Consider the following 24,154-nt stretch of genomic DNA (forward strand, 5'->3'; position numbering starts at 1 on the left):
ACGTGAGCCAACAGCGCCCCCTGCTGATGTGGTCGTAACTACACCGAAGGGGAAATGGCTTAACGGGTGGCAAAAGTCTGTTATTGGGGAGTTTTTTATCGTCGTTGTTGTTGTTTGTTCTGTCTTGTTACACATATATATTCTAGTAAAGAACTGTTATTCCTTTTCCCATATTCTTGCCTGGAAGCCCTGTAATTTTTGAAGTCACAATAATTTGGAGGGAGGGGTCATCTTTCCATTCCAGGAATGTTTCCACCTTCCTTGGCAGATATTTGTCTTTCAAACTAAGACAGCTTGTTAACTATTTTTTCCCCCCAAAAAACTGGACAACTCATACATCCCTATTAAATACAAATCGTCCCTGCTGTGCTTTACGAGACACATTGTGTGAAAGAGGCAAGGACGCATGCAGTCATGGGTTCTTCTGGAAATGCTGGGAGCTGTTCTCTCTTTTTCTACAGTATGTATGACAGGGAAATACAGACAACAAAGAGCCTTCCCACCATCTGTCTCAAGAAGACAATGGGAGCAAATTATATTATTAATACATTCTATGTGAATTTTCAGTCTCTTTTTTCAGTCAAAACTAGTTCCTCAGCGGAAAACTCAAAAACAGCTCTCCTTAGTGAGGGCTATTTCTATGTTAAATTTTGCAATTTAATATCCAGCCAATGCAGAGAGGTAGCAGGCTTTTTTTTTAAAGGTAATGCTTTTGCTTTATCTGGCTTTGTTTTGCAAGACAAGGTAGCTGGTTTTCCTCCCTCCTTCACAAACCACTTTCACCATCTTTGCTTAAAAATGCCAAAACCATTTTGTAGATATGAATTGTTAAATCAGTTTTTTAAAGAAATTAACTGTTGAAAGTAGGTGAAAATCCACGAGTTAAAGTCACATAGAATTTTGCAATCCCAAGATAAAAGGCCAATGAAAAACCCATAAAATACATTCACTTACTGCTAACCCTGTTCAAACAGCTTAATTTATGAGACAGCAAATGCAATGCAATACCATGCAACTTCTATGAATCTTGAAGGTGGGCATTCAAGAAAAGGCTGCAAAAGGAAGGAGACGGCAGCACTGGTACAGGGGCCAGACATGTCTTAGGTTCTCCAACTGTGCAGATTTCCAAGCCTCAGAGAAAACCATGGGGATCCTGAGTGAGTGCAGGCAACAGCTCTTCTTTGAGTGGGAGATGGGACAAGGACAGCCTATCAAACATTTCTCTGTTTCCATAAGCATATGTAGCCTTAGCAAACAGCCACTAAAATTACAGGCACAGATGAGAGAAAGGGGGTCACTATATTTTGTCGCAGTGTTCCAATAAAGGAGTACTTAGACATCCTTCATCTCAGTTTCACAAGTTAATTTAACACTGATTAAGATCACAGATTTTCTGGAGGAAGAATTTGAATATAGCCCATTTATACGCACTGCTTTTCTCTATTGATGAGATGTTATCAGGCATTTCACAGAATCACAGAATGGGTAAGGTTGAAAGGGATCACAGTGGGTCATCTGGTCCAACCTCCCTGCTCAAGCAGGGTCATTCTAGAGCACATTGCACGGAATTGCATCCAGATAGTTCTGGAATATCTCCAGTGAGGGAGACTCCACAAACTCTGGTCAATCAGTTCCATTGCTCGGTCACCTGCACAGTACTGATACTCAGTTGGAACTTCTTGTGCATCAGTCTCTTCCTGTTTTCTCTTGCCCTATTGCTTGGCAGCACCAAGAAGAGCCTGGTTCCATCCTCTTGACATCAGATATTTGTATACAATGATGAGGGCTCCCCTCACTCATCTCTTCTTGAGACTGAACAGGCCCAACTCTCTTGGCCTTTCCTCATAAGAAAGATGTTCCGTTCTCTTAATCACCTCTGTTGCCCTCCACCGGACCTGCTTCAGGAGCTCCACATCACTCTTGTCCTGAAGAGCCCAGAACTGGACACAGCACTCCAGATGTGGCCTCACCAGTGCTGAGTAGAGGGTCAGGACCAACCTCTCTCCACGTGCTGGCAATGCTTTTCTTAATGTACCTGAGGATATCATTGGCCACCTTGACCACAAGGGCACACTGCTGGCTCAGGGACAGTTTGTTGTCCACCAGGACCCCACAGGTCCTTCTCCACAGAGCTGCTTTCCAGTAATTTGGCCCCCAGCCTGTACTGGTGCAGGGGGTTATTCTTCCCCAGGCACAGGACCCTGCAATTGCCTTTGTTGAACTTCAGACCCTTCTTTTCTACCCATCTCTCCAAACACTTGAGGTCTTTTTGAAGGGCTTCACAGCCCTCTGAGGTATCGGCGACTGCTCCCAGCTTTGTGTCATCAGTGAACTTGCTGCCCCTTCCCCCAAGTCACCGATGAACAAGTTAAACAATACTGGACCCAGTACTTAACCTTAGTGGACACCACTAGTGACAGGCCTCTGATTAGATGTTGTGCCACTATAACACTCTGGTATCTGTTGTTCAACCAGTTCTCAATCCACCTTACTGGCCATTAATCCAGTCCACGCTTCCTGACTTTGCCTATGAGGATATTGTGAGAGGCAGTGTCAAAAGTCTTGTTGAAGTTGAGGTAGGCAATACACTGCTCTCCCCTCATCCATCCAGGTAGTTGTCTCATCATGGAAGGCCATCAGGTTGGTCAGGCATTATTTGCCTTTAGTGAATCCATGCTGACTACTCCTGATCCCCTTCTTGTCATCCATGTGGATAGAGATGGCCTCCAGAATGAGGTACTCCATCATCTTTCCAGGGATTGACATGAAGCTGACTGGCTGATAGTTCCCTCGGTCCTCCTTGCTCTTTTTCAGGACCAGGGTGATAGTTCTCAGGCACCTCTCCTGATCACCACAACCTTTCAAAGATGACCATGAATGGCCTTGCTTTGGTGTCATGATAACGAGACTTGAAAACATAGCAAATAAACATGAACTACAGCTCTACATATTTAGCATTATCCAAACATATTCTGATAACTAGTATCACAAGATTCAAAACAGCTCTCTAACATGGACCAGTTATTCAACCAAGAAAAAGAATAATTTTAGCATTTCAGATACTAGCACAAAGCCTTGTTAGACTTTTAAAGATATTTTGTTGAACAGAGAGCTTTCTAAGCAGCAGACTGTCCCTCACAGCCAGTGTAAGGGAAACACCAAACAGAGATCAAACATAGATCTTCTGCCTTACTTGTATTTCCAAGCAGATTGGAGGGATGAGCTGATGTGGCAATCCAGTTTTCATAGATGCTAAGGTTAGCATCCATCTTATAGTGTGATGACTTTTTCTTAGATAACAAGACATTAATGTTATTTTCTTTTCTGACTCCAGAAACTCAAACTCCTTACATTTTAAGTATTGCCAACTTTACTGAAGAGACCTTTCAAGCTGTCTCTGGATGCAAAAGTAGGTGGGTGCCTTCACTACTCAGAGAGCAAATGTTAACATATCACAATCTCCAGCACAATAGACTGTTATGTACTTCATCCTGCCAAAAGACAGAGCCAGAAATAGCTGCAGAGATGAAATCATACATAATCTCCATAGCAAGAGCTTCACATTTCAGGTCTGAAGCACACTGCCTAGAAGACCCTGGCTGTAGCTTTTGCAGTCACAGCTTGAGCTAACAGGGTGGAGCAACAGCTTCTTATCTATCTGGTTTCTTCTACCAGTCTGGAATCAACACACATTCATTAAAAAAACACATTCATGGCTTTGTGGTTTGGAGAGGAGCAGGGATGTTGTGCATGTTAATATCCCTAGCTGTCTTAAGTCCTCAAAATCTGCCTGCATTAATACACAGTAAGTGCAATGAGTTTTGGTAAAGAAGGTACCAACAACAAAAAACCCAAGCCAAACCCAAATCAAATCAGACTGAACAGACAGTCAGTGTATGTTGCATATCTGGAGTATAAGAAAGAAGGCAATACAGCCAGTGGCAGGATGCCAGGGAAGCAAGCAGAGGGTAATTGGTACTAAACAGAAGCACACCATCTGCCACCTGCTGCTTGACCCACTGGCCATTGTGCAGTCTCTGAAAGCCATTCTTGGGCAAACCTTGAATTCCCTATCCTTTCCACCCCAGCAGCACAGACTCTTCAGGGTGGCTAACAGGTTGGGGAGCACAAGGCAGCCCCCAGCTCAGCACACTTCCCACAGCCCTGACCTATAGAGAAGACAGGAGTGATAAGAGTAACTGATGCCGAAGATAAGGGCTGTGGGGTTGTCAAAATATCCCAGTAGGGGAAGCAGCTGGTTCACAGAAAGCACATGCAACAGTTACAAAATACAGAGTGGATTAGATGTTTGTTTTCAGACTGATAAAATGCCAGGGAAAAACCATGAAAAACATCATTGTCTTGATGACATATGAGGATTTTTATATTCATATTTTTCTTTTGCATTTTGCACTGTACATGCAGGATTTGAAAGAGGGGAAGCCCAGGAGACAGTGCAGTTTGCCATTTAGCTTTTTGTAGCTCACACCTCAATAAGGTTTTACACAGTGTAACTGCTCTTCTGGAAAATAACTGAGATTTCCACCCAGCCACTGATTTTTGCAATGTCAAACCCAGGCATGCAAGAGCACCTACCAGCTCATCTTCTACCTGTGCCAAACACTTGCTATATCCCGACAGCTATATCTTGGTTAACAAATTAAGAAGAAACAGAACTTTTTTTTTAAGAAGTTTTGAAACACCTTATTTCAGTAAAGCATGTAGGCAAGAAGTTAAGAATTAGCAATAAGAGTAGGAATTTATGAAAGTAAATACTCTGTCAAAGCCCTTTGCAGAAGAGATACATGCTACTGCACTGGTACTCAGAAAGAAAAGAAACATACTTCAGCAAAAGCTTATTCAGAATACAAATTGAAAATTTTTCTTTTCTTTTTGTTTATGTGTATTAAATGAATTTTATGCATTTGCATCATGAGCCACAGTGCCATGGAAGGCATGGGCTTATAAAAAAATGCTGTTTTATTTCTGTATTATCACCTAGATTATTTCTGGTCTTTCAAACCACACTGCACTGCTGGTTGACTTTTCCATTCAAGTACTGTTATGCTTGGGAGGACTAAAGCAGTAAAGACACCATTCTCCTATATGTCTGAACATATATGCATATACATCCCTTTTATATATATTAATTTATTTACATATACTAAGAAAAGCAGTGTTGTCTTAAAAAATACAAACCTGAGATTTCCTTGCAACCTGCTTGTCTCTATCCCTGGGAAATTAACTGTATTTTATTGTTATTGTGTATTGTACTCCTTTACCCAGGTGTATGTTTCTACCTGACAGACTGCAGTGTAAAGACAAGAAAATCTATAAAAGGAATGTTCTAGTAGCAAATGGAAAGGTAAAACAATAAAATGAATAACTTAATGTCACAGTTTTGTAGACAGACAAGTGACAAGACACATTGGGTTCAAGCACAACAGCCCACTTTCATTGAGTCCTCCTTTACTTATATAGAGTTGAAGGTCCGTGCAGTCGAACCCTATGGGCTGAACCAGTTGCCACCCAGCCAACCAGCCAATAGCTGCTTGTGTCCCCAGCGGCCTGGGCCTGCTCTCCAACAGTCCACACTGGTCAGATTGCATAACCTACCCGTCAGGGTACTCCTATAATTTCAGTTATATCTTAATTACTTCAGTTATAAAACAGGGAGTTATAAAATGGGATTAATTATTATTGTGAGGCCTTCAGGCCAGCTGCTGACCACCACAATAACTTAACATGATGAAAACAATAAGACATCAAATCATTCACTGGTAAGGAGGCTGCAAAGCTACTGGAGAAAGCTCCAGCCAAGCATCAAAAAAGTAAGCTGGAGAGAATTGGTGCCTTAAAATGCTGAGTGTATCAAAAAAATGAGAGGGTGGTGATGGATTGCTGAGTGGAAGAGGTATTACTGTATGCATTAAAAAAACAGCTGGTACATCACGAACACTGTCCAGCTCCACAGGCTGCTCCTTCCAACACAGACATGGAGAACAGGCCAAAGTCAGGAGTCCCCCATGCTGCAGGCAGACAGTTAAAGCTTAGGTTCATGAATTTACATTTAAATATCTTTGCATATAGATATGCATATAAAGACACCTTACAAGTCTTCACAACTGTAAACTTACTTTTTGTAAGGTTTTTTTTGCTATTGTTTTTCCCCCAAATATATTATCATTGCAAACATAAACATACCTAAATTCTGAGCAGAAAAAATCCATGGAGGACAACCACTTGCCTGTGTTGCATTGTCTTGGTTTAAGACAATTTGATGGGAACACTCTACAATGAGTTCTCCCTGTTCATTTTAAACCAATCCCTTTCTACTTATAGTAGATATAAGTGAAAAAATATCAGTTTCCTAGCAAGCAAAACAGCAACAGGCCAAAGAAACCAGTAAATAATCACTAGATACAAAATTGCTAAATCTCACAGACCCCCACCAGAGACGAGGAGAAACTTGAAATGGCAGAGTGACCCATCCTAGGATAGTGGCTGCCACAGCTGAGTGTGTGGCTCTACAGACAAAGGGAAAAAGGCAGCAAACCTTCCCATGAAGGTAGGAGCTTACAAAGCAGTTCTAGTGGCAGACAGGAATTGCTGGCATGTATGGGATCAGTGTTGCTGCTTGCTGCTGCTTCCTGACACCTGCTGGACTCCGCCAGTTTTTGTGTGCTGCCTTGGGTCCCTACTCCAATGGGAAGAGGAGAGAAGGAAAGAACAGACTCTCAGCACTGACGTGCAGTGGCCTGGCACCAGACCAGCTCCGGCTTAGTGTTGTCCACAGGTGTTGCAAAATTCACTCTGAAACAGTTTCTGATTGCAAAATGCAGATTCTCCACTTGCTACCATTGTGAGTAGAGGCAAGAAAAGGCCAAGAGGCAAGCCAAACAGGAAGAGAGAGGTATGTCTGAGTGTCCCAACTTTTAAAAGCCCTGGGCACCACCTCCCCATTCCAGTTTCCAACTTCAGGGGTCTTAAAGACACAGTAACAATTTTGGGCATAGATAGATAGGGGATACAGTAACATTTTGGATTACTGTGAATATGCACTGAACCTGCAGTGACTGAGCTGAAAATAAAAGAATAGTGTACTCTATCCAGAAGGCAGGAATGGTTCAAAGGCTTGATGGAGCATACCTGTGCTTAGTAGACAGCACCAGACAGCTATACAACAGCCTTAAGCTTTACAGGTTACTGTGTTGCAGGACCTGCATACATTTTATCTGGGCTTGCCTTTTCATGCAGTCAGCTTTGCATTCCCTCACTTTCAATACAGGAGGACACAGAGGCATTTGGCTAGTTTTGTTGTAGTAAAATCCAGCTAATTCTTCCTTCCACACTTCCAAAGGCAGTCCTTTTTCTCCCTAAGAGAACTCCTCCTCTTTCTGCACACAAGCAGTGAGCAGAAAATGTGGACTCTTGGATCTGGTATTTGACTGTTGTGTTCTTATGGAGCTTATTGTTGGTTTTGCTCACATACAGAGAAGAGAGCCAAACCTTCATGGGAACTCATATGATGAAAAAAATAAAGTATGCCTCCTGAAAATACAACACCAGTTTCAGACAATATATATGTATGTTAATACCACTGTCATCACAGAGCCAAATCCAAACTCTGATAACCTTCATGTGATTCGACTAATATGAGAGCTCAAACAGCCTATTGTAACCCCAGCCAAAAAACATATAATTACAAATCACATAAAATCAATCCAAATCCAGAGAAATTATTTCTGAGAATTGCACAAATGCATATTTTGTAAAAAAAGGTTAATTTCAAAGACAGCATACTACCCAACTTAGAGATACTTACATACACTTTTGCATCTCCCTTACAAATTCTCTACTGAAGTTTCTGACAAAGTTGGTGTTTATATGGGTGCTCCACTGGTATTCTTACACTATCATCAAAAATATCGGCCTTCCTTTTCCATTTCTCTTCCTTCTCCATTTATCTTCTTTACAGAGAGTTTGCACTCTGACATTGTACACTATACTGTAAAAGTGCCAATTGAAATAATGGTACCTGGTCCTCAAGAACCATTTAAATGTGATAATAAGCCCACATTTAGCCACAGACAGCAAAAAGGCCTTTTCAACCTTAGCATGATAAACTGTCTAAGAAATGTTAGGGAACATTGTCATAAACAGACTCATAGGAAGTCCATACAACTGTACAGAAGGAGCTGCTATCCAAATGGATATAGTACAGCAGTCTATGGCCAATGAAGAGTACAGGATGAGCTTTAAAAAGGAAGAGAGGAGTATGAACAAAGACATTTTCTTCTTCCGGTCTCTATTTCCAGGTGAATAGGTGTGGCTTGCAACAACTACTCTTCCTTTCTGCATTCCACAGGAAGAGAACACAGAAAAACTAATACCTTGAACCAAGCCATGTCTTAAATTTTTGCCTGAACATGACCCTGTGCAAAACATACAGCAGTGCTGAAGCTGGCATGTGGAATTACCATAAAGCAGAGAGGAAATGGCACTAACATGAGAAAAGACTTGAAACTACAGATTAATGTTACATTGCTACAACATGTCAAACATGCTCTTTTACAGCTAGGGCGTCCCAGGAACCAGAAGCAAGCTCTAGTTTGAAGATTATGACAGCTTCCCAACACATACAGTGTGCTTCATAATGCAACTCAAGGCTTGATGAAAGGCTTTCTGAGAATAGGAAAAGGACAATTTCTTTTTTTACTTAATTTTCTTTTCTTTTTTCTCTAAGCATCAGATAACAACGAAATACAGCAGAGCTTGCATTCCTAGATAAAAGCATTTCTAGATTTTGAACATTAAAAAATAGCAGTGTTGGAGTGAAAGCTTCTCTGGACTCAGGCCCAGAGAGAAGCCAAAGCACAGGGGTTGAAATAAAACCTTTGGACAAGCTAAGATATGTGAAGCCACACCAAAGTGAAATAGAAATATAGATTTTTAACTTTTAGTAGAAATATGTGCTAAGTGCCTTAAACATTAAAAAGCTGTAGCAGAGACCTTAAACATAGTTCTTGCTGCAGCAGAGTTACCTTTTCACAGAATTCTTTACTTCAGACAAAACATAGATAGAACTATACTGTTCACGTTTTTTAGATAGAGTGTTCACATAAACAATAAGAACTGACAGAAACTGTATATGTAAATCTGTGTAATACCTATGTAACACTTGTGCAAGACTTAACGACTGTTAGAATTAGACCAGGATAGGTTAAGGAAAGAAAAACTAGAATTGTGTGTTAATCTTATTGGTCAGTTAGCAAATATAATCCACAATTCTGTAAGAAAAATATATATGGAGCATATAGAGCATACAGAAGAAGAAGCTAGTTTTGCCTGCTGTTGCTGTTGCTGCTTGCCTTTATCATGTAACCCCCTTCGAACTCTGCCTTCAAGAAAGCTATGAGACTATGAAATAAAGAACTTAGCAGAACAGCAGCCTCCTCTGCTCTCTTACCCTAGTCTGAGAAGGAAGGGTACCCCATCAAAAGCTCAACATAGCAGTCCAAAACATTTTACAGTGTGCCTATCATTCTTAGAGATTCTAAAACCTTTTACAGATGAAATATTTGTCATCGAGATACTGGCTTCTTCCATTTCAGTTGGAGCATGGGTATCACAGTCAGGTCTTACTTCAGTCACAAATGAAATTTTGCCATACAATTGCAAGATGTGTTCTGTGCAAGCTGCAGAAATAAGGAGAGGCCAAGCAATGTATTAACAGTCAGGACTGCAGGCCACTTTATAAGGCATGTTCCCAGCAATGGCTAACTGTGTTTTTAACTTCCAAGCCTATTGCACAGAATGGTATGGAAACCCAACAAAGAAAATAAAACAAAAGGGAAAAAAGAAGTTTCTGACATATAAAATAATTCCTTTTTCTAACAGATCTAATGAAATAGAAATTCAAGACTACAGTTACAGACATGACTGTTGAGGGATACATGTGGTGCAAGTAGCTGGGTTTGCAAGCTGCAGATTGAGATGTTGATTTAAATGCAGATTGAGCTCTGTGTAGGAGCCTGAGACAAGAGGCTGTGAACTGGGTGGTGCCAGCCAGGTCAATGGACACAGAGACGAAATAGGAGCAGACTTCTGGATAACAAAAGGCAGGAAGACTAGTGGCACCAAAAAGGTAGGAGACACAGCAGGAGCAGAGGACTCATGAGGAACAGGGAGATCAACACAAAATGTGGTCAGCTCATACTTGATTTTTACCAGCTCAGCACAACAAAAAAAGTTAAATGAATTTCTGAAAGTTTGACAACCTTGTCCATTTTCACAGCTCCCAAAATATCATTAATGCTTCTAAATATTTCATTCTGGCACATGTGAAAAGACATTGCTGAGGTTTCAAGTGTCTTCTAGGTTTTCAAGGGAAATTTGAATTAGATTAAAGCAAATGTTAACCCTAAATCAGGAAGCTAAACCTAATTTTTCTGTTAACACCTGAAGGGTATTTTAGCTAGTACAACACAGATCACTCTGGTTCAACATAACATCATTCACTCTGTTGGCATGGTTTATCACAAAGAGCCAAACCACAAAAATACAGTTCACAGTACTGTTAGTCTAGTCAGACTAAGTCTGGGCATTCTTGTGGGCTAGCCCAGGCACAAATTTCAGTTTGTATAGAGCTCTCAGTGATTTCCAGCCCACTGGGATAAGGAAACATTTCTCTTCAGGTTTATGTACTCACTGGTTTTTCTCCTGGGCTCCCATTGGGCACCTCCACAACTCTGAGGTCATGGTCCACCTGCAGCCTTGCCCTTGTGACAAACTGGATGACCGATGAACTGTCCTGAGAAGTAAAAAGAGGAAGAACTGGACTTAACAACAACAACAGCACCAATCGCCCCTGCCAAAAAAGCCCAACAAACCATCAAACATTTGCCAGTGTAATAAATATGCCCAGACAACACTTAGTGAAGGCTAGGTTGACAGTTAAGTATTAGCCTGGTTACAACTCAGCTTTGAAAAAATATACTTTATGCTCATAACAGACAGATATAACTGAGCACATTATTTCAGATTATAACAAAATTGGGTATGTTAGACTTTAAACATATACTTTGTATTTGGTTTGTTAATGTTTCCCACATTTACAACAAAAGCAAGACAGAACATTGCCAATGACACAGGCAGGCTCAATATTAACCATGAAAAAAAGTTCCTATTTGCTTTTCAAGTGAACAGAAAAATGACATACAGAAACTGGGATAAACTACAATATATCCCAGGGGGAAAACTTCTTATTTGAATCTGTGCATGGCAAATATCTTACTTATTCACTGTACACCTCCTCTCATTAATATCTATTTCTCCAATAAAATGCCCGGTGCATTTTAACAGACACATTTCAATAAGATGCCATTTCAATTCACAGATTAGTCACTTGTATACAGCTCACCTTGGGAAGGGTATGTAATAAGTAGAAAACAGCATGCACTGGTGATACTCAAAAATGTAAACACTGTTGTCTTTTAGAGGAATGTTGCTAAAAGTAATCTTAGAAGGGACCCAGTGATGCCTTAGGATTCAGCTTTTATATTCTTCAGATCCTGTGCTGCTTTAATATGTAACTCTAAAACTTCATACAGCCTGTTAGCTACTGTTCTCCCATTCTGGTTAGACATAACAAACACTCTCTAGGCCTGGACACCTTGTTGTCCCAGGCCCCAAAATATGTAAACTAAACCTCTAGAAAGAGGGAACAAACTTGGGGTAATGACATCATTACCTGAAACTGTAATTGGAGAATTAACCCTGATATGCAAACGGACCAAACTTATAAAAGTGTGAAAAACCCGTGACCCAACATCCATCTTGGGTGTAGCCTCTTGGAGGCTTTTTGACTGCCCAAGGTGTACCTACGGAAGGCCCTTCAAAAAATACCCACTTTTATTCTCTTAATCTTGTCTAGCCTCTGTTTTCAGGCAGCCTCTCCAAGGCATCACCAGCAGATGGGATGAACCCTGGCTATTCTCAAGTCTGAATTTCCCAGAAGCATATTTTGCATACACTCTTGTTTACATATTTCAGCATTTCTATAAGCACGTAACAAATACCTAAAACTTCTGGCCTTGCCTATACTTCCTGTTTTCGAATATGAACAAACATTAACAGACTCACTGGTTTCAATTGGAAAAGCTCAGGGCTATTAATTACTTTAGCAACTGTTTTCTAGTAAGAGCTCTCTCTGACACTTTTAATCTAACAGCTATTAAAGACAGGTTTATTTTAGTAGGCTCATGCTATCAGCTTTCTCCTCCAATTATACCCTCATAATCTTACAGCAGCTTGCCACAATTAGAGTCAGCATTTTTCTAAGTTAAGGAAAACAGGTCAAAATGCAGTAAATCACAAAAAATTTAAAAGATTTGCTGTCTCATTCAGTGGCTTCAGAGAAGACAGAAATTAACTTGCAGCCATTCGTTTCTTGTCACAAATGTTAAGCTCAGCATTAATGTGGTCATGATGCATCTTCTTTGAATAATAATAATTTGAAGTAAAAATGACAAAAAACTGCCATGTGTCTGTTTACACAGAAAGATGATAGATAGCTGGTCAAAGTTTACATTAACTTACATTTTTTAGAATCAAAACTCTCAGAAATCAATTCCATTTTCAGAAATGTTTAGCCTTAACACCATGCACACATTTAGGGGTCTCATTTGTCATTTTTCAATGTATAAATTTCTGAACTAAATTTATTTCTATCTTAACGGGTAATGGGTAAGAACTAGGATTAACACATTCATACACACTACTAATAAGTAGATCTGGTTTTTTTGATACCATGATTATTTTACACACACTAGTAAAGAGAGCAAGAAATGCAAGTTTTGAGTTCATTGGTTGACATAAGCACACTTAAATTGGCATTGAAACAACCTGCAAGGGGAGCACATACCTTCTTGAGTATCTCGGTATTCAGCAGCATGTATATATTTATCTCACAGGACTCTGCTTTAGGTAGTGAGCTTAAGTTGCAACGTACAATTAAACAAGATCTGCCTGGTCTTTCACAGTCCTACAGGAAACAAGGAAAAAGTTGTTTGGCAAAAGAGGTAAAAATTCAATGATAAATTGTGTGACAGCAAACACACTAGAAAACTAAGTTATACAGTAAAATGCTATAATACAGCCCCTCTACATTGAAATAGCAACTGTCAAGACCTGAAGACAGCTTGATACAGAGTCCTGCATGAGAGCAAGCCAGGTAAATTTCACTCCTCTACAGAGCTGCTGAGCCAGGCAAGCATTCAGGACTGGAAGGAACTGCACATCAGGCCTCTGTGGGGGTCAGGCACCAAGTACAGTGCAGTGACCCACTGCCCCCATATGCCTTTGACAGAACATGGGAGCAAAGGTTCTGGTAACCAAGTGTGTGCTGCCATGTCAGCTAAACCCATTTCCACTGCAATTCCTGAAACTTCCTATTTACTTTTAAAATCAGACAATTACAGTCACTAAATGCCCCCCCAGCACATCATCAGTATTGTTATATATGCTCTATAATGAACTACCTGCTTCATATCTTCATGCCAAACCATGCAAAATGTTTTGTCAAATATGCTGTATGTTCAAGTAGTGCTGTAAGTGGTGCCATTTCTTACCAATACTTTTCTGCCAGACTTCGTGAAAAAAGCAAATATTGTGTGGAAAATATTTTCATTCTCTTGAGGAACAACGCATGGGCTGTGGTTTCTATGGAAAGAGCAGCTTCCTTTGTCCTGAGCAACCTGCATGCACAATTATAAATCACAATTATTATTCCAAATTAAACCAAATTATACAAGAAGGTTGAATTAGTCTGTCCGTAAAAATACAACTAAATCGGAGCTAAATGTCATTAATAGTCAAAAGAGAAAAATAACCACCTTGGGAGTCAAATAACCCTAAAGAAATTATCTGAAGTAAGCCAGATGAATCATGCACTGGAAATGCTTTGACTGGATAGGATATGAACATGTCTAATCTAGCTCACATGTGGGTGTCTATGTTCTACATATCTGGAGACAGAGGAGAAAAACCTCAGCAAAATATATATTATGACATAGTATTTTATGTTAGTAGTTGTCCTAGTTACATAGATAGTAGGCGGAGTTTAGCATTAGGGCTGACCCAAAATCATTCTCTACATCAACCCGCACAAGTTTGTTTATTGTCTCTTTAAGACTTGAGTCAGAAGCAGAGCCTAAGTGTTTTATTCCAATTCACAAAACGGGGAGGGGTGCTTCGTGCCTTTAAAAACAGGGGACGGAGACATGGACCTCTCCCTTCTGTTCTTTGCCGGCTCTCAAGCATTTCAAAATCCCATTTGCTGGGGAGGGGACGGGCTTGCCCACTGCTGCCCACAGCCACCACGCTGGAGGTCAGAGCCACTCCAAGAGTTCCAGCCGCTGCCAACAGCCGCACCACGCCAGAGAGAGCCCTTGGTGGGCGGCGTGGAGCAGCATGGCAGCATTGACTGCTTTTGGACAAAAATAGTTTTTCCAGGTTTTGTTTTGTCCTTGTTCCCAGTTGGTTATTCGTTTGGCGGGGGGAAGGAGGGAGTTTTGGAACAATGGAGGCTTGTTTGCCGTGTTGTTTCCTTCATTCTCTCTCTGCGTGGCTCAGGGACGGGAATCTCCACCATTTTTGTCTGTGTTCCCCAGGACAATTAGGGGGACCTCATCTGCATTTGTGTGTGGGAGTTGAACCGTTTGCTTTTGTATTTCTTTATTTATTGCTGTTTTCTTTGAGTAAACTGTTATTTTTTTCATTTGTATCTCTTCGTATTTGTCTCTCCTTTTTAGTGAAAAGGGGAGAAGTTAAAACTAAGGGGAAGTAACTTATTTCGGAGACCCCGTCCTGTAAATTGTCTTAAACTACGACAACAGTGTTACCCTTTGTATTACCTTTTTTGATATTTTGGCCAACTCAGCTGCATCCCTGTTTGTATCAGAACTAATGAGATAAATGAAATCTTTGTGTAAATGCACAAGCCTAGGCACTAAATCTGTTATTTTACCTTTAGCAGAAATAGTACAAAACCCCCTTTTTGTGTCACTAGCTTATTCACTTGTCCAAGAAAGTGGATGACTGGGACAAGTAGGACTTGAAGAGTACCAAACTGATAAAATGAGCTTCAGTCAAGATAATCTTGCTCAAGAAAAGCCTTCTCACTTTTTGCAGCTTATGAATATTTACTGAAAAAATTACCAAAATTTAATAAAAACTATGACAACAAAGTGTCAGCAAATTCTTCCTGCTACTATCTTTAAAACCTGTAAGAGTGAGAGAGGGAGATTTTCTCACAAATCACCAATTGACATTCTTACACATGCTGTTGACCTCCTCACATCCCCTGACAGGATGAAAAACAGGAAACATGTACCTTATTCAAATCATAAATCCTTGAAAGAGGCAGAAAAAAGTTGTTACAGATACAAAATTACTGCATACTCTGAGTCTGATTCAGCAATACACAGTTTGTATCTGTGTTAAGTACTGTGAAAAAAGAAGCAAAACCCAAATGTCTATCTAGATTTCAAATAAACTTGTCTGTTTTTCAGACAAGTGATATCTCTATCTCTTTGAAAGATGTACCTTTTCTGCTTCACTGACCCACAAATACTTAATAGTCTATTCTTTGAAATATGTATTCACAACCTGACTTAACATAATCTGTCTTTACATTCCCAACAGATATACCTAAAGTTTACAGTCTCCTTGGGGCTCAACTGAAGATTAAGACTATGATTTGTCCAGATCACCTGAAATGAGTTTTCATTATTTATTTTAGGTAAGAGATTCACAAAGCCCGCAGACATTTACTTCTTTGATCTTTCACATGGAAATTAGATCCGTATCAACTAGAAGGCTTACATTAAATTAAAAATAGCAAAAAGTCAGGATCTATTAACTACTTGTTCTTTATTCCTGAAAGTTTAAATTACAGATGTCATTAGATTTATGCAAGAGATACAGGAAGGACAGTACAAGTTTCTGCACTGTACAAGTTTTTGGCATACTCCCCAAATATTTACGTCCTGTAAAAGTACAGTGTAAGAATGAGCCAAAGCAGAAATATCTCACAAGACTAAAAGGAATTGTCTAGCATGAAGCAACATAAACCTGGTCCTTTCTACTTTAAGTTATTATTTTTTCTTAAATTGAAGATTGGCATTGTTTTTAAAACACTTTAGCTGAAACAGAGAAAGGCACCTCCAGAGGACCAACTCTGAATTTGGAAAAACCTTTTCCTCTCTGCCAGCCACACAGCAATCCTATATGAGGTGGATACTAAATTCAGTGTTTCAGTCCATATTAGGAGGGAAACATGCAAGAAACTAAGCACCTCCTGTTACCTCCACTGCTCTGGAACAGACCATCAGGTCACCTATATCCTGTTTTAGCAGCCAAAGGCAGAGGCTACTTCCTATAAGGCAGACACTGCTATTTGGCCTGCAGAATTTGGGGGAATTCAACCAGGCAGAAATTAGATTACACTCATCTGTGTACCCTGTTATCAATCAGCGTGTGCTGACAGCCAGCAGGCAGGAAAGGATGCAATGCAGCTGAACAGCAATCCATTTCTTTTAGCATTCTTGGAAGTCACAGAGCCACAAAACTGGGAAAAAATTAAAAAATAAGTTCTAAATGGGTGGATCGTGCTAAGGTAGAAGCAAATCCATCCTTCTCAAAAGATGGGCCACAGTTGGTTTGGTGGGATATTTTTTAGGGTTTTGGGTTTGTTTGTTTTGTTAGGATGACTGTTAGATACTTACATTTCACATCATCTGTTATTCTCAATTTTTACATGCATAAGGGTTCAGTCAACCAGCCAGAAAAAACAACAGCAACTTTTCAATAAACTTTGTTTTGATGAAATATTCAGCTGCAGAAAGACAACTAGTTAAATAAAATCTTAGCATATAACTCCTGTTTGCATTATGCTGAAACTGAACTGATTTGTATTTCATGATTGTAAGCCTCATTTTGAGTTTCTTGTTGTTCAAACATGATGCTATCCCAGCCACCTTGTGATATACAGACAAGGAAATATCTGGCTAAATCTTTACAATTTATAGATGCAAGAACTGTACAAGTCTTTGAAATGGAGTAGGAAGCCAGGCTCTTTGTCAGACCTGGAGTTTCAGGGTACCTGGCATACCAGAGCTTTTAGAAAATTTCCATTTCTCAGCAGCCTATAAACAGAAAAGGACTACCCCCAAAGTGGTCCTCCCAGGATCCGGGATCCAACATTTTAAAGAAACAGAAGAAGGGACTTTTTTTGAGCAGTGCATAGGATGTGGAAAGAGATGTGCACTGCCTTTGTAGTCAGTGCAAGAACTTCACAGAAGCCACAGAGAAACGTCAACGTCTAACTCCTAACACAAATGAACAACTGGGACGGGAAACAAGTGGGACAAAAGGGAGGCTGTCTTAAATCCTACATTAAGACTACAGATTGGGAAGAGAGGTACCAAGCAGAAGTAGCCTTGCAGCGTCCCAAGAAGAGACTTCCAAGGAGCTTTGTTGGAGCTGTCTCTGCTGAAGGTTGTTTCATCCTGTTTTCCAGAAGCTACTTATAAAGTCCTGAATAAAATCTTTTGCAGTCTGGTGCACTGGTCTGGTGCATACAGATAAATCTCCTGTACTGGAAGTGTACCTAAAATCTGTACCCAGACAGAAGTAGACAAAGCCCATGTTAGCACATAAAGTAGGCCAAAGAAAAAGGTAAACCAGGCTAACTGCATAGCATCTTCAGCAATTACGTCCATACTACACACTTTCCTATCTTGCTCTGAGTCAGGTCCGGTGGCCTGAATGTGCTGTAGCCACAAATTAATGGCTGACCTAGCAGATTTCACTGAACAGCTTTATATTGCAGAAAAAAATGCCTAATTTCAAAGATCTTAAATTATTTTTTACTTTTTCTTCTCTATATACAATGGTTTATGTCATTACATACAGTCCTGATTACCACACATATCACGAGTTTTTTTGGGGTGACAATGTAAAATTTTTGTAACACAGAAGTAAGTATTACTATCTACTGATCCTAGCCTTCAACTCCTGGAAAACTTTTCTAATTAAAAAAAAATACATTTTTTGCAAAGAAATTACATTTTCAAAATTTCAATTCTAAACAGAAAAAATTGTAAGGGGGTAGTTGTCTGATGGAACTCCAAATATTGTATAAGATCTTTTCACACAGATTTTATAACTTGATATATTTATTATTTGTCATTTTCATTATTAGAATGAAGCATGCTTTCACTATCTTGAATGTCTTCAACTTTCACGTGAGGCAAAACAACATCAAGAACAAAAGTAAAATTTTCCCACAGAGGTTTTTACTGACAGTGTTTTTTTTTTACCATGGTGTCCATGAATAGGGATGTTCCCATTCACTAGCAATGTCTTGTCTTAGGCTGCAAAACACTTAACATCAATACACACATCATGTTTTTTCTAGTTTTTACCTCAATTTCAAAAGCACTTTTGTCAAACTGCTCAGTCCCAGAGTAAAGAAAGGTAAAAAAAATCATTCTGATATTCTCACTGTGGAATATCAGAATGATTAAAGCAGTAGCAAAGCCTGCACTCAGATCTCATGTGCACTCTTGAACACCGCTGTATGTCAGAATGGCCTTCAACATTTCTCAGTAACAGCACATTATTGTCAGGTGCCTCACTTAGACACCTGTGGCACTTGAAAATCACCACCTTTCAGACAATTTTAACTGGACATCCAAAATCTAAGGGACTGAAAATCATTACTCAGTCCTGAACATCTAAATATATGTATATGTGCGTGTGTGTGTGTGTGTGTGGTGTGTGTGTGTTTGTGTATATATATATATATGTGTAGTCTCCTACTGTATTCAACACGTGCATATACCTGTAACGTGCATAAATATAAAGAGATACAAGCCAGAACATTTGTACTACACAGACTGTAAATGGCACCTTGCATAACAGGCCTCTACATGTCACCATAACTCTGCAAAGACTAGTAATATTACTAATCTATCATCATGCAGAGTAGCAGAAAATCCCTCATACTGCCTATACTACCCATTCCAACCCACATATTCTCTGATTTTATGATTCTATAAATGGCCACACACTCATTCAGAGACAAGTTAGTCTCTAGCTTTGTTAATTTACTGTAAGGTGCTCTCCCCTTGAAAAGCCTGTGAACATGCTTGAGAGATGTTTAAATAGGACTGCCTGTACAGTGGGTTACTCTGCCAACTTTTTGTTGTCAGCACAAACCACTAAATTTCTCAGAGACGAGATATAACCACTGGAGAAAGCATGCACATTACTTCATGCTTTTAAAATGCTTTGTCTGCAACAAGGAAGAAATTGTTGCAGGATGACTTTAATGGATTCTGAGCATTTGAATCTGACTGACTTTTTTCTTGCTATTTTATGGGTTGAGCAGAGGCAAACCCATAAAATAGCAATGGTTTTTAATCATGTAAGATTACACCACTCTTGAGAAAAAGTGGCAGGAGGACATTTCAGAATGAAACAGTTGTATGCAAAACATATCATGTACACTCCACACACATCACATCCTAAAAAGCCTGCAGGATATTTAATAGGGCTGTATGAGAATAGCATGTTGAATTTATTACATACACAGGGATCATCATCTCTGACTTTCCCTGCACGTGTAGGGATTTATGAGAATACTTGGTCTTGGTTTGCAGCTCCAAGAAGGAGGTACCAGCGCAAGGGGGAAAAATCACCACACATTTTCCTGGAAACACAGAGGATAATCAAGAGCTGCCAATGAAGCCAGGTCACCTGGGAGTGGTTGGAGTTTCCAGGACAAATAATACACCTGCTGCCTCAGCACATTCTCGTTCTGCTACAGCACTGTTTCCCACCTTCAGGGTACTTGCAATATCATCTCTGCTCATCTGTAGCTACACTCAGAATATGGCAATTTATAGCAAGCCTTTGGGGCCTTTCAGAAATTGTTGGGCTTTAGCAAACATTTAGCAAACAGTTTAAGCATTTAGGCCACATTATCTGTAACTAAAAGCCAGTGGCCCCTTCTAGATTTAACCTCAACCCATTAACATGCATCAAAGGCAAGACCTCCCATTTTTTCAGGGCCCTATATCCTGCACAAGATGTCAACATGGGAGAAGGAAATGAAATACAATTTCAAAATGGGCTGGACAGGACAGTTGAGGACCAAGCACAAGAAGTGGATTAGCAGCTGGGGTTAAGTATGTGCAAGTGATAGGAATCTCTTGGAAGAATGAGACAGAAAAACGGGAGGAAAACTGGCTGTTGCTTCCAACAAAGCATTATGTACAATCTCCCTGTGCATGTAAGAAGCTGAGGGCTATTCCTGTATTTAATGACTGACATTTTACAAGATAAATGGGCGAGCAAATGTGTATCTTCAGCTCATTACTTATATGAGCAACACTAGATTTCCACCAATGCAAAAGAATTCATTATGGTATTAAAACTTAAGGTTTCCAGGCTCTTCCAGTAAGTCTGGGATTCCCCTCTTGAGATAAATCATCACTAGTTGTGGAGTAGGGCCTGGAAGCCAGCAGAACTAAGCTGATACAAAGCAAGTATGAAGGTGGAATCCAGATGTGAATGCATGTGATAAAACCAAACCCACATCCCAACCTCAGAAAAAGTGTGTGGGCAAGTTCAGGGAAAACATCATGAAACACAAGATATTTGGAACAGCAATTTTACTTGCAGGAAACATGCTCAAGGTCTGAACACAGGCCAGTCATTTCACAACATTTTTAACATTGTTCAACTCTGTAATGGATGCCTATCTCATCATCCCTGGACTGTACTGATTCCAAAGGACAAGGAGTTTGGCCGTGGTCTGGAAATTGCGGGCAGAGAGTTTTTATGTATTTTCCCCTGTACGTTTTTTTAAACTGTTCTATTTATGTATGAATAACTAATCAGTGGTTCAAGTTTTCAAACTTGAAAAATAAATAACAGATATGTTTGTCTGTCTTTGTTGCTAACCATAGCACATTCATCCTAGTATTAGGGAAAACATGTATACATGTATTCTGATTCAAAGATACTGATTCACCCTTTATTTGGTGAACAAAGAATTGACAGGCAGGGTTAATCTAACATGTCACACTGAGAAAAAAAGGGTACTGACAAGAAATTCCAGACGAGGTCAGACTTTCAACAGCAGACAAATAAGTTATGTAAATATGTTATCTGACTACTTGCACCATATGCCAAGAATGTTTAATAGTCACAGATAATGAAATATGTTTGAATCAGAGCAGTCCTGTTGATTCTGGTAATAAAATTAAGAGCCACTGAAACAACAGAAAATAATTTTAAAAATTAACCAATTTCACACAACTCTTGAAAGATTTCAACTAAAAATAGAAATGATGGCAAGGAAAACCAGTAGACCACAAATCCATTAAGTAACTTTACAAGGCCATGAGAAGAGGCAAGTGGAAACAAAGTGGAGATGCTAAAGCATTCAATCAGCTTAGAGGAGGAGTACACCATAGCTCTGGCTTCTGCTCCTTTAGACAATGGGCAAATGCACCAGATGTATGTTTGGCATAAATCATGCTAACCTGATTGCAACGCTTTTAGATGTTTTTCTGATGCACTTATTATACAGCTTAATTAAATAATCAGGTTTGATAAGCGTGATTCCTGCAACATTGGCCTGGTCTTGGCCCTGCAGCCAATTTGCACATACTTAGCAGCAATCCCCAGAAGTACTGCTCTCACGAACTAGTGATCCCTATCCATCTTACTGACAAAAGCAAAGATCTTCTCATATAAAGTTCCTGACTTACAAGACAGCAGATTCTTTCCTGGACAGACCTGTATATACCACATGTACACAGTAAGAAGAAACACTGACCATTTGGTATGATTTAACTGTGAGATCCACAGAAGCCTATGAATGAATGATCACCACCTTACACAAAAATCAGTTTACCACTAACATTCATGTGCTCCTTATATATCGGCCTTTAGCAGATGAAACCCAAGAAAGGGTCACTGAGAAGTACTCTGTCTCCCTATGATGAACTGTGAAATGCTTAACCAACATATGAGGCAACAAATAATTCTCAGGGTATGTCTCTATTTAAAAAGCCCCTGAGATCACCTGGCATTTGATGCTTCTTCAGCTAGGTTCTATCTGTCTATAGTACATCCTCTTCTGCAGCCTTACCTATGCTGTATTAAACACAAATATGCCCATGTTTGTTCTTTACCTAATTGCTGGGCTTTCCCTGTGGCCTGTGTTGATATTAGGATGAGTATCTCTGAAGACTGTGCAGGTAAGTACATTCCCTGGAGGGCTCAAACAGCTCCAGTGGGATGTTTCACTAAAGCAGGTATTTGAACGTATCAGAAAAGTGTCTAAGATCTAAATTCTCTTTAGAGGCAGTGGAGAGAAGGTAGGACTTTTAAGAGGATGATTTTGCTCATCTACTGTAGACAATTGAAAATTAAATGGGTCATCCTCATTAAAAAAAACTCTTGGGGGGTGGAGGAGATCTATTAAGTTAAGCAGAAGATGTCTTTTGTTTCCAAGACATCCTCAGAGTTTCCTCCAAGAAATGATTTATTGACAATTTTGATACCATCTGGTACCTTGAAGAAGACTGGAATGACGTACTTTCAAAGCCAGGAGAGAAATCCAATAAAAGGTGTTTATTTTCACTCTGATATATGAACAGGGAGGAAAACCCTTCTTTCACCAAATGGGAGCTAGAGTTTATATGCACAGTTACCATTGGTTTTACCTCTTCCTTGTTTTTTGCTCCCTTCATTTAGACCACGAATCTTGTGCATTAGTTACAGAAGAGAAAGGCTGGTCTAAGAGTCAGGATTTAAAACAGGACTATGTGTTAAAAAATTAACCAGTCAGTTATTTTCTGAATTTCCTTCTTCATTGTTTTTGGCAGGAAAAGCTTCACCAGTAGAAAAATGGTGAATTCCTACACTCACTCTTCCAAAAAGAAGGAAAAAAAAATTTAAAAAATTGTAGATTTTCTTTTCATTCAGTATCCTTCAATAGGAGGAGCTTCCTTCTCTGGCTTGGAAGCTTACAAAAAAACCAGCTGTATGTATTTTTCCCCATACCTCAGCAAAACTCCAACTACTACATGATTACTCCTGACTTGGTATCTGCCAAGCCTCCTGCTTCCTTCATCATTTTGATAACAGGTTATTTACATATCCATTATATTTCATGTCCTTCTTTATCTGAAATTTCCTTTTATCAAAAGGCAAATCTGCCATCTTTTTCAAAATTGGAATTCACATATTCGGCCAAAAAAATAGGAGCTATGGGCCGTTCACAAAGTAGCAACATTTTCAGCTGACCCAAAATATTAATCAAACTTCCACTCATTTGAAAGGCCATGATATTTTTCAGGGCAGTGTTGTAAAATTTCAATAACTAAGTAATTTGACGAATTTCACTTTAGTTTAGAAGCTAATCATGAGCAGGCCACAATTGGACAAGAACATTGTGTTACTGTGGCCTGATTTAATATATGGATCACTGTGGTTTTTTCCCATGTGTCAATGGCCTTGATTTTTATATTATTAGACTTTCTTGAAAGACAATTCTTTTTTACATTCAAAATGCATTTTCCAAGAACATCTTCTTTAGAATTTCCAAAAAAATTCACTGCTTATAGAAATACCATAGCACTTTCATTTCTAGAAGATCTGGTCAAAACAACTAGAAAGTGTAAAAGAAATTGTTCAAATCTGTTTTCACCTAAAGATCCCAACTAGGAAGTAACAGAAAACTTTCTTCCATGTTAAGAAGTTTTGCTCCATCTTCAAGGACGCACTCAGCAATGGACGAAAAGATTATTTTGAAACACTGGAAATGCTGTGAGCTCTGACCGAGGCACAGCTTTTTAATAGTGATTCAGATGGCAAAAATGCTGGGGTTTTCAGATTTATTTTAAGGTCTTAACTCAGGAAAAACCTTAATTTTATGGCTGGGTAGCCTTTCCTGTATAAAAATGGAAACTTAAAAGAGAGGAAAGTTCCTCTTTGCCTAAAGAGTTTCAGTTCATCATGCTGACATTAGGAACTCTTTCTGAGCTGCTCTGCAGTCCTGTCACAGTGTATG

The 24,154-nt window shown here is 39.5% G+C and overlaps 1 protein-coding gene across 1 annotated transcript in view; it reads right to left on the reverse strand.

Moving 5' to 3' along the window:
- Positions 1-24,154, reverse strand: part of ITGA9 (integrin subunit alpha 9) — a 244,396-nt gene that overhangs the window by 41,253 nt on the left and 178,989 nt on the right. The window contains exons 24-26 of the mRNA XM_042044551.1: positions 13,632-13,757; positions 12,926-13,045; positions 10,712-10,813 (exon numbers count right to left, since the gene is read on the reverse strand). Of these exons, the coding sequence (XP_041900485.1) occupies positions 10,712-10,813; positions 12,926-13,045; positions 13,632-13,757 (348 nt within the window). The remainder of the gene's footprint in view (positions 1-10,711; positions 10,814-12,925; positions 13,046-13,631; positions 13,758-24,154) is intronic.

Source organism: Corvus kubaryi, unplaced genomic scaffold (genome assembly GCF_017639235.1).
Source record: "Corvus kubaryi isolate FWS band 111438036 unplaced genomic scaffold, C.kubaryi_AGA036_p1.0 37398, whole genome shotgun sequence".
NCBI lineage: Eukaryota > Metazoa > Chordata > Aves > Passeriformes > Corvidae > Corvus > Corvus kubaryi.